The sequence below is a fragment of the Monodelphis domestica genome, chromosome 1, assembly GCF_027887165.1.
Source record: "Monodelphis domestica isolate mMonDom1 chromosome 1, mMonDom1.pri, whole genome shotgun sequence".
NCBI classification, from domain to species: domain Eukaryota; kingdom Metazoa; phylum Chordata; class Mammalia; order Didelphimorphia; family Didelphidae; genus Monodelphis; species Monodelphis domestica.
Genome location: NC_077227.1, coordinates 434,412,713 through 434,427,215, shown reverse-complemented (window position 1 = coordinate 434,427,215; position 14,503 = coordinate 434,412,713). Strand labels below are relative to the sequence as shown.

General features: G+C 37.6%; 1 protein-coding gene across 1 annotated transcript in view; it reads left to right on the top strand.

Moving 5' to 3' along the window:
- WDR88 (WD repeat domain 88) overlaps nt 1-14,503 on the top strand; it is a 76,041-nt gene that overhangs the window by 50,544 nt on the left and 10,994 nt on the right. The window contains exons 8-10 of the mRNA XM_001367128.4: nt 4,648-4,835; nt 9,876-9,958; nt 12,757-12,825. Of these exons, the coding sequence (XP_001367165.2) occupies nt 4,648-4,835; nt 9,876-9,958; nt 12,757-12,825 (340 nt within the window). The remainder of the gene's footprint in view (nt 1-4,647; nt 4,836-9,875; nt 9,959-12,756; nt 12,826-14,503) is intronic.

The following is a 14,503-nucleotide window of genomic DNA, read 5'->3' as shown; positions in this document are numbered from 1 at the left end:
CCCAGAGCTACATTCTGTTTTGTATGTATTTTTCATGCATCTTTTAGTATATATTATGGCTATTAATGTACTTGTTAATTCCTCCCCCTCCCCCAAGATACACCTAGGTTACAATTCATGTGAGTTTGAATAATGTGAAATTCAACTTAATGTGAATTCTAATAAAGGGTCACATTTGATGCAAACCAAAATTTAATTAATGTGATTTGAGTTAGCTGAAGGTTTTAAAACAAACTGCTCTGTGTGCAGTTGCTTAACAGTAACTATGGATACAATGTTGTGTTGTTTTAAAAACATTTTTAAAAAGAACCTTTAGCAAAATGGACAAAAGGAAGAATATTTTGAATGGAAACACCCTCAGGACAAAAAAAGAAGCGACTTCTCATTACATTAGAACAAAAATTTAGTGTAATTTAATTTATAAATGTGTTCCTAACTCTAAAATAGGGCAAGAAGTCAGATGGCCTGATTCAATGGTACAGAATATTCTGACACAAAGGTTAAAAGAAAAAGGCAAAGTTGAGTCAAATTTTTGTGGTTTGCAAATAACTATAAGGAAGAGAAGCATCACAGTGATAGAAATGGATGGATTTAATACTGCAATTAATTATAAAGATATTTAATCTTACCAATTACACATAATAAAAGATTTCTATATGAGTTTTGCAAAGTTAAGGAATCCAAATTGTAAGATTGCAATGAAGAACACAATGCTTTTTAACAGAGGGGCCATTCAGACAAAAGCTTCAAGTTTGTTTAAGGTAGTGAAAGAAAAATGAAAATGAAGTAGTTAGTGAAGAAACTTTGGTTTGGCAAGCATTCAATCACTTTAAAAATCGAGTTCAGTTGCACCATATTAGAATCATTAGAGAGGTGATCAGTGCCAAATATTCTGACATTTTTAAAGAAAATAATCAAAGAAGGTAGATACATTGATTGACAAAATTTTAATGTGGATGCAACAAATTTATTTTGGAAAAGGATGGCTTCTAAGACTTAACATTTCTAAGAAGAAGAAGAAACCCTCAGCTTGGATTTAATGTTTAAAGACGCCCAACTCTTTTATTGGGAGCTAAAATAGAAGGAGATTTTAAATGAAAGCTAACGATTGTTTGTCTCTCTTGAAATCCTTGCACTGAAAACCTACAACCAACAATCACTTCTACTTCTATATTGAGCAAATGAGAAACTGTGGGTGACTAACCTTGTTATCAAAGACTGGTTTTCAAGTTTTTTAGCTCAGCTATTGAAAAATATTGCACAGATAACAATATCACATGTTTAAAGCATTACTGATTTTAGATAATCTTCCAGGTTATCCATCTACACCTTTTTTCATTGTGTTAGCATATGAGCATGCAAATATGCCAAGATATATGGATAAAGCTCTCTGCACCTACCTCATATATATGAAGATTTGTTTTTAAACCCTTATTTTCTGTCTTAGAATCCATCCTAAGTATCAGTTCTAAGGCAGAAGAGCTGGAAGAGCTGGGCAATTGGGGTGAAATAATTTGCCCACTATTGTGGGAGAGCTGTGATTAACCCCAGGACATAAGGGTGCTCCCTGAAGAGTGACAGGCTCTGATGATCATCTTTAAAAGTAGACAAATTTATTAAGTTGAATGCAGATTGAATGTGAATTGAATGACTGGGAGGCAGGTGCAGTAAAAGGTCTGCCTCAGTGAAGAGGCGGGGTTCAGGATTCCTATACCTCATAGAGACAGGGACTACATGACCAGAAACAGGGGGTTGGGGGATGATATACAGGTGGGAGATGGAAAGCCCAGGTGTCCCTGATGATAAAAGCCCAGGCGTCCCTGACCACAAAGGAGGGTGAATTGCATGTCTCAGGGAATGAATTGATGTCTGAGATGTCCACAGAAGGAACATATCTGTGCTTATCAGGAAGTTATGGGGAATGCTAAGGAAATGTATTTCTCAGAGACTACTTTTATCATACAGTTCCTTCAGTTGCTTTCAGGTGGACTTCCTTTAGCCAGCACTGCAGGGGTGCAAGAATGGGGAATTCCTCATGTACTCTTTGACCTGGGATTCCTCTGGAATTTTAGGGGATCCAGGGGATCCTGTTCCCCGTGTCACCACAGCTAAGATGCGTCTAAGGACAGATTAAATCCAGGTCCTCTCAACTCCAGACCTGACACTCTAGCTGCCCCTTGTATGAAGATTTAAAGGAAAGACAGTTAAGGCTATACCATAAAATATTTTAAACAACAAAATTGTTTTCTTTATATTGTCAGTGTAAGCTTATCTTGATTTACCATATTTAGTAATTTTCTAATTTTAAAAGTTTTTTTCTATTCCTTAACTATATTATTCTGTAATAACATTTTCATCAGAAATACATTTTTTTCTTTTTCTTTGCTCTGATATTAATAAAAAGCTTATTTTAAACATTTCTTTGCATATCTCCATTGGGCTAGAACCAATTGCTATATTTTATTAATGGGACCACTTTGCAAAATTTATTATTCATATTAATCAAGACTAGCTATATATGCTTCTTAAAGGAAGGGACCTCATCTTATTTTCAAATCTTTAGTTCCATGGGTATTGCCTTACACATAGGAAGTACTGAATAAATATTCATTGAAGATTGTTATTTGCATATATACAACAATTGAAAGAGATGGGGGAATGTAGTGAGACTGAGGGGGAGGGGTTCAGAAAGTTCTAGAACAATTTACTAGTTATTCTTCATAGCTCTTTACTGCTCTTTATCTGCAGATCTTTAGAAATGTGATAGCCTAGTAACATACCAATGAGGATCAAAGTAATTTTCCTTAAGCACAGATCCGGCCTTGCTTAACCAACTTCCATGGCTTCCTAATGTTTCTAGGAATATGTGTGTGTGTGTGTGTGTGTGTGTGTGTGTGTAAAAACTGTAAATGTTGAATATATTGAAACATTAAAAATTAAATTTAAAAAGCTATACATATAGGTATATCAGTGTAGCAGTCCACCCCTAGTTATGGGCAAGGGAAACAGTTAGAGTGTACATATTGTCTTAGAAGAGAGCATACTCAGTATTGCACGTGGCTGGGAAAGCCTCTGACCCTTGACCCCAGCTTCTCCCAGGTTAGGCGGGAACACAGGTTTCTTTGTGCTTACCTGGTTAAGAGAAACCACACCTATACCTTGTCATTAACCAATGAGAATCATCCCTATGTACTGTGTATATTTGCATATCAAAGATTATATATATCCCAGCAAGCTCTGCCTCTCTCTCTTCTGCTCTTGCTCCCTTCCAGCTCGCACTGATGGCTGTCCTTGCTGGAGCCTGGCCAGGCTCCATCTTTAATCTTTCTCTATTATCTCTCTGACCTGTGTGGTATTGAATCTGGATCTCTGGACTGGTAAAAGCCTTCAGAAGGGTCCTTTGATCAGAGCTTGGCTGTGGCTTATTGGTAATTAATAAAGACTCATTCCTGCCACCTCATATCTCTGCTTCGACTCCGTCATCCCCATCGTGGTATCTAATACTTCTATCCTTTCTCTATCTTCCTACCTTAAAGCTTCTCTCTCCCCTCTGAGGAAGCTTTAATCAGCATAGGGGATATATCGGCACATATATATATATATATATATGTATAGATGTATGTATAGGTATGTGTTTATATAATATTTTCATATTTTTATATACTATACATTATATTTTATATAAATATATATTATATTGTCAACATGGAATCTAGAAACCCCAAACTTGTAGCCTAGTAAGATCTGATGAACCCCAAGTTTTAGGGCTAGCTTGTAAATTGGAGACCCCAAAGCTTGTACTTGTTCCCTGTTCCTGTGAGAATCTACCCTGAAGGGAATCTCAGACTAGCAGTTTCAGACTGAATAATGGATCCTAAGGTAAATGACAATCCCTGTCAGGTGGGGCCAAGCCCAAGCCAAGTGATTCTTTAGCCCTGCAGCCAGATGGTCTTGAAAGCTGAAGGTCCCGTGTTCCAGGGAAGGTGGGTGTGTACCATGGCCACAAGGAAATGAGAAGTCCAAGACAGGATTGTCAGGGAGGGGCTGATGCTTTACAATGGATACCAAAGGGAAATGTCTAGCTAAGGGCTGGGCTACCTGGTAGAGGACTTTGATACAATGGGAGAAACTACAAGGACAAAAGGGGCCCTTAATATTTAGTTTTTGGCACTTGGCTCCGTAAGAGCAGCTGATTACTGGACCTCTCTCTTTCCTGATTAAAGACTTGATTTTTCTGACTATAGTAATTCCATGTTCTTTCCAAGTTAATATTATACATTTGTATTTCTTCACTTTGGATTTATGCTGTATATATTTTTAAATGTTCTTGTCTCTCCCATTAGAATGTAAAAGCATTGCAATTAGGCAGCATTTTATTCTTGTACTTGTATCCCCAGGGCCAAGCACATTGCCTGGCAATAGTAATCACTTAAATTCTTGTTTAGTGATTAATCGACAGTATTTGGCACCCAGTAAAGGCTTGATGACTGAAGGACTGAAATGATTTTCCAGAGTCCCCATGACTAGAGAAGTATCACCCCACAGAAATTCAAAAGAAGCCATATGCACCTCAGGACCCTTGGATTGGAAGAGCATCAGGACTTCTACCAGAGTAGAATAACTCACTGTTTTTCACATGTGTTTCAGAGCGCATTCCAACATTGTGGCAGATTGCTGTTTTACTTTCAGTGGCCATTTCTTGTGTACAGCTTCTTGGGACAAAACCTTAAAAATCTGGGATGTAAATGCAGGAGGATTTCGAAAAGAGGGGGCCTGTGTAACTCTGATGGAAGGTCATGAAGGTTCGGTCAGTTCCTGTCTTTTTACAAGAGATGGTGAGCTATTTATATGATTTCAAATTTAATACTGGAAGTGAATATATGTTGTTTTTTTAAATCACTTAATAAATAAATACATGATCTCTTTGGAACAGTTATGTATAGCACAATGTTAACCCATTCTGGAAAAAAATCTAACTCTTCAATAACTCTTATCTATGATAAACTAGGATGATGATTCTACAAGTGTTGTGAGGGTGAAGAGGTGCACCCCTGGGGTTTGGGAAGGATACCTTTCTGCAAGAATGCAAGACTCTGAAACTTAGTTTAAAAATAAAAAGAGAAATTTATTAATTTAGAAAGTAATATTGAGAATGACCAGGAGGATAGTACAGGTGGAAGAGCAAGATGGAAGGCTGCTCTCTGAGAGGACAGCATGGATGGAAAAGCTGTTCCCTAGACAAAACCAATTCTGGGGATTTCATACTCTTTACAACAGATGCTGTGTCATGGTATGGACAAGCCCTCAGGCATTTGGTCAAGGATTTGATCATCTGATTGGGGTCTGCCTGGAGACATAGGGAATGACCCTCATAAAAGAGTCCTTAGTTTTAGGGAACAGACAGATGGCTGAGATACAGCCGGATAGTATCGAGGTGTAGCCTAGAGGTGCATCTCTCTGTCCATCTTAAATCTAAAGGAGGCTCAAAGGAGGACAATCATGCCAGGGTCCTATAGGGGTCATTGGATGCTTTAGGCTAGGAGTCACAAGGATGTAAGGGAGCAAAGGAATATCCCTGATAATAGTTTGCCTGAGTTTCTGGGGGTGCAATGCCCATGTCACAAGGTTATTATGGAGAATGACTACATTATATGAGCAAAAGAGATCTAAGTCAGAGGAAGCATTATATACCTTTTATAATTTTGCTATTGAAAATGCAGAATTTTCATATCCCTTCCTTTCTCTCCAATAATGTCCACCACTCTCATTCAGTGCTTCATCATTTCTCACCTGAAGTATTACAGCATGACTTAAATCTCTCTGCATCTATTCTCTCCATTCTTTTTTTTTAACCCTTCTGTCTTAGAAGCAATACTGTGTATTGGTTCCAAAGCAGAAGAACAGTAAGGGCTAGGCAATGAGGGGTTAAGTGACTTGTCCAGGGTCACAAAGCTAGGAAGTATCTGAATCTAGGAAGTATTTGAACCTAGGACCCCTGTCTCTAGGTCTGGTTCTCAGTCCACTGAGCTACCCAGCTGCCCCCTATTCTCTCCATTCTTCTACCTACAAAGCTGCTAAATTGATATTCTTAGAACATAGGGTTCACTGTGTTATTTCCCTGTTCAAGAAACTTCAGGGGCTCCCTTCCACATCTACAATAAGATAAAAATTCTTCCATTTGGGACTTAAATCCCCTTGCCCTCTGATTTCAGCCTACTTTTCCAGACTTTTTGCATATTACTTCCCCTAATACTCTGTGTCTCAGGCAAACTGACCTACTTGTTTTTTTTACCCAGCTGTCCATTTATGGATTTTTCTCTCTTCTCATCTCTGCCTCTTGGGTTCCTTATGTGTGGGATGAAATAAAATGACCACCCACCAAATTCTAATTACAAACCTGGAGTCTGAGAGCAGATAGGAGAAGATGCAATCTCTTTCTCATGAGAAAGGGGATGTGCTGTAATGGCAATGCCCCATGCATGGGTGCAGATACAAGCATTTTCTAGATTCCAGATGCAAGGCCCTTTCTGTCTGATACCCCATGGTCTGGGGGCTGACATACAACATAGGCACGAAAGTATACCCAATCAGAAAATAAGTTACATAGCATGAGCTTCATCCCAAGTTTCCACCAAGGAGAGGAAAGATCATAGAAAGGCAGCCATGTCCTCAGGAGAGACTCCTCTGGCCCCTAAAGGCTGGAGGAGAGAAGGAGGCAGGATAGCTTACTGGTTTTCTTTCTTGACCTAAGAGGCCTCGCAACTCACTGGGCCCATGGCAATAACTAAATGTCCTTGAGGCCTTATTCTGAAATCCTAAGCAGGTTTCCATTCCTTAATGGGGTCTAGGTGAAGGTCCCCCCTGAGAAGAACAAATTAATTCCTTTCTTTCCACACAGCTCCCTTCAAGCCTAGCTCAAGTGATACCTTCTTTTCCTTCCTTCTTTCCTTCCTTCCTTCCTTCCTTCCTTCCTTCCTTCCTTCCTTCCTTCCTTCCTTCCTTCCTTCCTTCCTTCCTTCCTTCCTTCCTTTCTTCCTTTCTTTCTTTCTTTCTTTCTTTCTTTCTTTCTTTCTTTCTTTCTTTCTTTCTTTCTTTCTTTCTTTCTTTCTTTCTTTCTTTCTTTCTTTCTTTCTTTCTTTCTTTCTTTCTTTCTTTCTTTCTTTCTTTCTTTCTTTCTTTCTTTCTCTTACCTTCTGTCTTAGAATCAGTACTGTGTATTTGTTCCAAGGCAGAAGAGCAGTAAGGGCTAGTCAATGGGGGTTACATGACTTGCCCAGGGTCACACAGCTGATAAGTGTCTAGACCAGATTTGAACCCAAGAACTCCCATCTCTAGACCTGGCTCTCAATTCACTGAGCTACCAGTTGCCCCCATCAAGTGATACCTTCTATAAAAGGTTTCTCCTGGTCCATCTAGTTGTTTGTATTCCTCATTTTTATGGGAATTCCTTTGTATTTACTTCTCTTGGGATATTGTAGGGCACCAGTAGAATGTAAGCTGCTTGAGGGCATGGACTATCTGGCTTTTGTCTTTGTGTCTTTAGCACTTAGCCCAGTGTTTTATATATGGTAAAATGCTCAATGCTTGCTATATTATTGAATTGAAGATGAGCTAGAAAATAGAGTATAGCCTATGAGCCACCCTTCCACAGGTAGCCCCCCTGTCAACTCCCCCTTATTCAGGGCATGCTTTGGGTCACTATCTATCTACTCAAACCAAGAGCTCACCAGCCCCTACTGATGTTCCATTTGCCAAACCAATAAGAGGATATGCTGGTTCAAAGCAAAATGGAACTATTAAAATTGTTATTTATTGCTATTTTATATAATTTAACAGATTCCTATACACCGGTGAGAATAAGCATACATATGAGGAATCTACATGGGAAAGGAAACACAAGTAGAAAGTACACATGTGTCTAAGGAATACATATGAAGAAGCCACACATGGAGAAAATATATGGTCTAGGAACATGTGTGGCCAAGGCAACTAGCACTCCTAGGGAATAATAATCACAACAACAACCAACATTTATATATTTTATATATAAGTATATATATATATATACTTACTGTGTTAAGCACTTTATAATCTCATTTTACCCTTAAAACGACCCCAAAAGGCAGGCATTATTATTTTCCTCATTTTTTTTTACAGATGAGGAAACTGAGGTAGACAGAGGTTAAGTGACTCACCCAAGGTCACATAGGTGGGAAGTGCCTGAGACTGGATTGAAACTCAGGTCTTTCTGACTCTGAGCCACCTAGCTACCCCAACATTAATTATGTCCCACATTCCTTCTGAACCCTTCTCTTGCCAGGTGCTACTTTCCAATAGCCACAGCTGATCTGGTGATGTGTTGGAGATGCAGGATTCCAGCAGGTAGACTGGTTGGACTTGTGGTCATCTAAAAGGCATGTTTCTGCTGGGCTGCTTTCAGCGTCCATCTGCTGGTCTATTTTTGAATTGCAGATGCTATCCAACCTCTCACACTCGGGACAGGCAGCCATTGGGCTATTGCAGCTGTTACCTGAGTTCAGGTCCACCAGGCAGCCACCAGAAGAGCTTAGACTTGGAGCAGCTGTATTTTTTCAACCCCCTTTGAGCCTTCTTCTGTCTTAGCACTCACTCAAATGCCAGTCTGCTCTTTGACTTAAGTTTGAGAAAATTCCTTTCCCAAGGCCAAGACAGAAAGAGGGTGGCAGCACATTGTCCTTCTTTTCTGCCAGCAACAAAATCATTGCCTTCCCTATAATAAAGTTAAGGAAGTTAAGTCAAAATGTCTCTCACACATAGTAGGAGGCTGTTCTTTCTAGATGTCATTGGAACATGTTCTAAGATCTGGGTTACCAAGGAGAACTCAAAGATATTTCTTCTGGAGTGAATAGTGTCTTTAAATCAAATAGGTGGCATTCCAATGACTATTATTACAATTTTGGAGCTAATATGGGGATGAAAATAGATTTCAAATACATTTTCTTAAATAGAGTTCATTCAATACCCATTTGTTAAGAGTTTGCTAGATATTTTTGGAATATTTGAGGTATTAAATACTATGCTAGGTACTGGGCAAGATGCAGAATTTAGGTAAAATCTAGTCCCTGACTTCCTGGATCTCATCTTCTAGAAGGGAGATGACATACTAACGAGCACCATTACATATATTTATTAGAGAGTTACCAAAGTGTTATGTGAAATTCCAAGGGAATTTCTATAATTCTATATAATGCTATAATGTGGCATGTATCTCCTTTCATTCTAAGGATATAGATTTGTAAGTAAAGAATACCTTAGAAAATAATAAGAGTTTAATAAGAAATCCTGAAAACTAGTGTTTAAGTATTATTCTAATTGATCAGAATTCTTTTGCCCATAATTATGGTTGTAGTTTCTCTTGATCAGAGATTGACTAGAGAATTTTTTTCAGGAAAAACTTCCTCCCATTTGTTTGGAGCCAAGAAACGTTTCACTGAACATCATAAGGCTTCTGCAAAAAACCCCAATGACTCAGATTTTCAGCTATTACTTATACAATGTTTGTTAATGAAAAAAAGGAGGTACAAATAAATTCCCTTAGGTTTCCAAGAGAGTCTTAGAAATAGCTACGGACTGGTTTAATATTTTTACTACTAAAATAAGACATTGCATCTCCAAGTCAGAATTTTCTTCCCAGTGCTTTTTGATTATGTCCTTTCTTGTCATGTTAATAGAGATATGAATCAGTCTCTCGGTCAAACCAGACAGAAGTTTTCAGCATTTTTTTTGAAGTATGACTAATAAGAGCCTGTCATTGAAGGTCACTCAGCTAGTTTGACTTACTAGAGGAGAGATGACTCCCTGAAAAAAGCCCATGAATTTCCAATTTTGTGTTTCAGCCTCACTTATTGTATCTGGATCATATGACAAAACGATAACTGTCTGGGATGTGGCCGGAGGATATAAAAAGTGTATGTTAAAGGTACCAATTTACTGCTACTAGTTAGAAAGAAGCTTCATACAAATGACTATTTGTGGATAAGAAACTGAAGCAGGATTTCAAGTTTGAAATACCAGTGTTGGATTTTAGTATGGATTGTTTCCTCTTGGGTACTCAGTTTCCTCATCTGCAAAATGGGGAGGATGAACTACAATAAGTTTGATTTTTCTCTGTAATACATGTAATTGGTTTATCTTTGCAAAAACTAACTTGTGGTTTATGAGTATGATACTAGTCAACAATCTGCCAAAATTTATTGAATGACAGGTTCTCTAGGGAATATAAAGAGGAGTCAGACACAGTCCTTATATTGCAGTATACCAGATATAAGGACATAAAGAGTTATAGATGAGGAATTGCCAAAAATAGTTCATTTCAGCAAAATTTTTGAAGCACTTATCATGTGCCAGATCCTGTGCTTGGTTCTGATGATGGAAAGATGAAAGAAGATGCAAATTCTTTTCTCATGGAGCTTATAATGGAATTGGGAAGACATGACAAATATACAAATCAGGATGATACCACTTAGGGATGGGGGAAAGGACATAGTGCTTTTGGAAAAATTGAGGAGAAAGATCTTTTCCAGTGTGAGTATTTAAAAGGAGAGGGGAAGAATTTCATGAAGGATGTAGAAGTTGAGCTGGACCATGAAAGAAGAGAAAGATTACAAAGTTGGGGGTGGGAAGAATTAGTAAATAAAGGAGCATGGGAGAGATCATTAAGCACTGAAGCTGTTAGGTAAGGCTTCATGGAAGAAATAGGACCTTAATTGGGTGTAAAAGAATGTTGAGCATTACACTAAACAGAGGCGAAAGAAGAAGACATGCCAAGTGGGGCAACTGCATGAGCAGACGCAAAATGGTATGAAAGTAACACACATGATTAGAGGGTAGTGAGGAAACTGGTTTGGTTGCAGATGCTCAGAAGAAAAATGGAGCCAAACTACCTAATTACTCTGTTTCTAGAATTTTATGTAGATGAGTCTAGTCCTCAGAGAATAAGCCCACTGTCCAGTCTTTTTCTGAAGATCAAAGAGAATGATTTCTATTTGACGAGTGTATTCTTTTTCGGAGCATCAGCACCTGTACACCTTCATTAGGACAAGGCTGTTAGTGTCCTGAAGAACCAAAATGTTTGGCTGGCAGCTAAACTCAGGAGCTCCAAGCATATCATATACTTCTATTTAGTCTGAGCCCAACTTTGCTCAATCTGAAAGCATTTCAGACTTAAAGTTAAGTCTTGGAGCTGGAAGGTTACATGTAGAGGAATGCTTAGCAATAGCAAGACCTGTTTTTGACTCCTATGTGTTGCTCAGAGTGTTAAATATCAGTAGTATGAATGAATCATTAATTTCCCCTCAATTTCAATTTCCTCATCTGTAAGAAATGAGGGGGTTGAATTCAGCCTGTAAAGTTCCTTCTAGCTCTAAATCTATAATCCTAGGATCCTATGAATTATGAAGACTGAAAGTATTATCTGTATACTTTCATAATGGCTTATTAATCCATATTCCAAGCCTGTCAATCAGAAACAAAGCAACTACTTAAAATTGGTATAAATAAATAGCCTCTTTCCCACTATATCACCTTCTTGCATGAAGTGAAGAACCCTTTTAGTTTTTAAAATTTTTAAATTAGCATTTTAAAAGTCAACAAATATTTACCTTCTCTTCTTCTTACCACCCTCTCCTTCCTCTCCCCTAGTACTCCAAGAAAGAAAGAAAAAACAAAACTTAAGTTATAGCTATGTATAGTCAAACAAATCTCTAGAAAACCCTACATTTCTATCTATACTCTGAGTCTATCACCTGTCTATCAGGAAGTGGGTAACATGTTTGATTTTGAGTTGACTGGAATCATAGTTGGTCCTTATGCTGATCAGAAGTTGTCTGTCTTTACAGCATTGTTATTGTAGAAATTGTTTTCCTAGTTTGCCATTTCACTTTGCATCCATTCATACAAGTCTTCCCAAGTTTCTCTGAAATCATCTCCTTTAGCTAGCCTTTTAGTTTCAACATTCAATGTCAGAAATGTATTTAGAAAAGGAATATTAATTATTTTTAGCAATCCAAACTAAAAGTTCTCCTTCATGCAGATAAACCCTTGGCAAACTGTGAGGTACAAATAAGGATTAAGGTAAAATAATCTTAAGTGTGAAAATGGATGAAGGCTTGGATGTTTCAAAATCAAGCTTAATAAGCTAATTAGTCCTGGTTATTTTTGCCTCTAGAGGAACCTCTAATTCTATATTAATGGGTAGAAGTAGTATGTTTCCCCTCACTGGAGGTTCTCAATGAGAGACTGGAGGACCACTTATCCAGGGTGTTGTAGAGGAGATTCTTTTTTGGCTCCAAGTTGGGATATGGTTTCTGAAATACCTTCTAATTCTGAGATTCTTTAAATGTACTTGTAAATCCTTTCCTCCTACACTCTACCAACCTTTACATAACCTGAATGCTAGTATGAATGACAATTGCAGGTTTCTTTAAAAGGGAAGGTTAAAAAGGGGTTGTTTAAATACCACTTTTTTCATCTATTTTTCAGAATACATATGTAATATTTTAAAAAATAATTCAAAGGAGTATAATCTTTAAATTTCTTTTAAGCCTTTTTAATATTTCTGTAACATGAAAAATAGCTTTGATTAAGTAAAAGAAGTAGAATTCATTACTTTCATTTTAGTATGAGGCCATTATGAGAGTTACTGATACTAGTTTTATTCTGTTATAAAAGTAAGAAAGCTTTTACTTTGGGGTCCAGTTAAGTTTCCCTTTCCTGCAGGGACATGAAGACTGGGTGATGGATGTTGCAATTAGCAACAACAGAAAATGGGTTCTTTCTGCTTCAAAGGTAAAACTTTACAAACCTTTCATTAATTCCAAATCTCTATTGCATTAGCTAAAATTATATAACATATATTTATTTATAGTGTGTGGAGAGAAGAGATATCTTTTTTGGCTGGGAAAATCTACTAGTGAACTCTGAGTCTCCTTTTGCCTACAAATTCAACCCAGATTTATTTATTCTTAGGTTTTGTTAATGACATTGGCTCACTTAAAATACTTTCATTTAAAATCAAAGAATATGAAGCTAGAAAGGACCTTAGAGGTCGTTCTTACTTCAATGATTTGGAGACAAGTGCTTATATATCTGTAAATTAATTTCTTAGTTTCTTCTCCACTGCAAATATCTTTGGGGAAGATTCAGATACTTTCTGGAGAATTCAGTTGTCTTTTTAATTACCCAACAAGTCTATACTTTATACTACTCCCTCAACTTGGTTAAGTAATCCATAATGTGCATAGATTTCCTTGGACAGACTGCAACAGGGGGAACTTAATTCAATTAAACTCAGCAAGTATTTATTAAACACTTATTATGTGCAAAGCACTGTAGTAGGTTGGCACTGAAGAGTCAAAGACAAAAGCAATGAGAGAGTCCTTTTTCTTTGTAAGAGTTAAAAATCAAGGTAGACTGAGGCACAAAGTTCTAAGAATGATCAATTTATTAGCAAAGGACAAATTTACCAAGACACAGCTTCTCCAGCAAAGTTAGGACCCTGAAAGAGGGAGATAACTCTCTTTTATAGTTTTGAGGAGTATAGAAAATAGGAAGGTTCATATTATAAATGGAAGAAAATGCGATTGGATGGAAACTGGGAATGAGGACTAGCAACATGCCTCCCTTTCCCTCCTGTGACTAAGAAATGTTCATTGTTTGATTCCAGCTGCATCTGCAAGGACAGAGATAGCAAACCAGACCTTTTTGGTTAACAAGCCAGACATCCTTGAAGGATAGCTTGGTGGTATAAAGACAGTAGACCAGATTCCCTAGTGTCCACTTGCCTCCTTCAAGGATAACAAATTTCCATGGCACAAGAATAGAACAGTGATTAACAGAACTGGATTTTTGAAGTTACCTCATTACAGGTCAGCTAAATTTCTGAATTAAGTTCAGAGACAAAGACTCATGACTTAGGTAGTTACAGGACAAAATCAATTAACTGTGAATAGGATTAATTTTAAAAGGCACAACCAGTCTGATTAGTTCACCCTCAAGCCTTAAGAAACATTCCACTGGGAGGCATACATGTATAATTTACATATATGTGCGTGTATGTATACACATACATAGATAAGTAAATATAAAATATATGCAAAGTAATTTCTAGAGTGGGAGTAACACTAACAGCTTGTGGGGATCTACAAGGTCAATCAGTAGGAGGTCATGCCTTAGCAGAGGTCGTGCCTTAGTGGAGGTCATGCCTTAGCAAGTTCTGAAGGGAACTAGTGACTCCATTAGGTGAAGGTGAGGAAAATGGGCATTCTAGGCACTGGAGAAAGACTTTGCAAATGCTTAGATATAGGAGTTGGAATGTCATGTATAGAAATTAGACAGTAAGCAAGATTGGCTGTAATGTAGTTTGTATGGGCATGAGAGAGAGTAATAGGAAGTCTTCAAAGATAGGGAGCATCTATATTGTAAAAGGCTTTAAATGTTAAATAGAGGAATCCGTATTTGTTTTTAG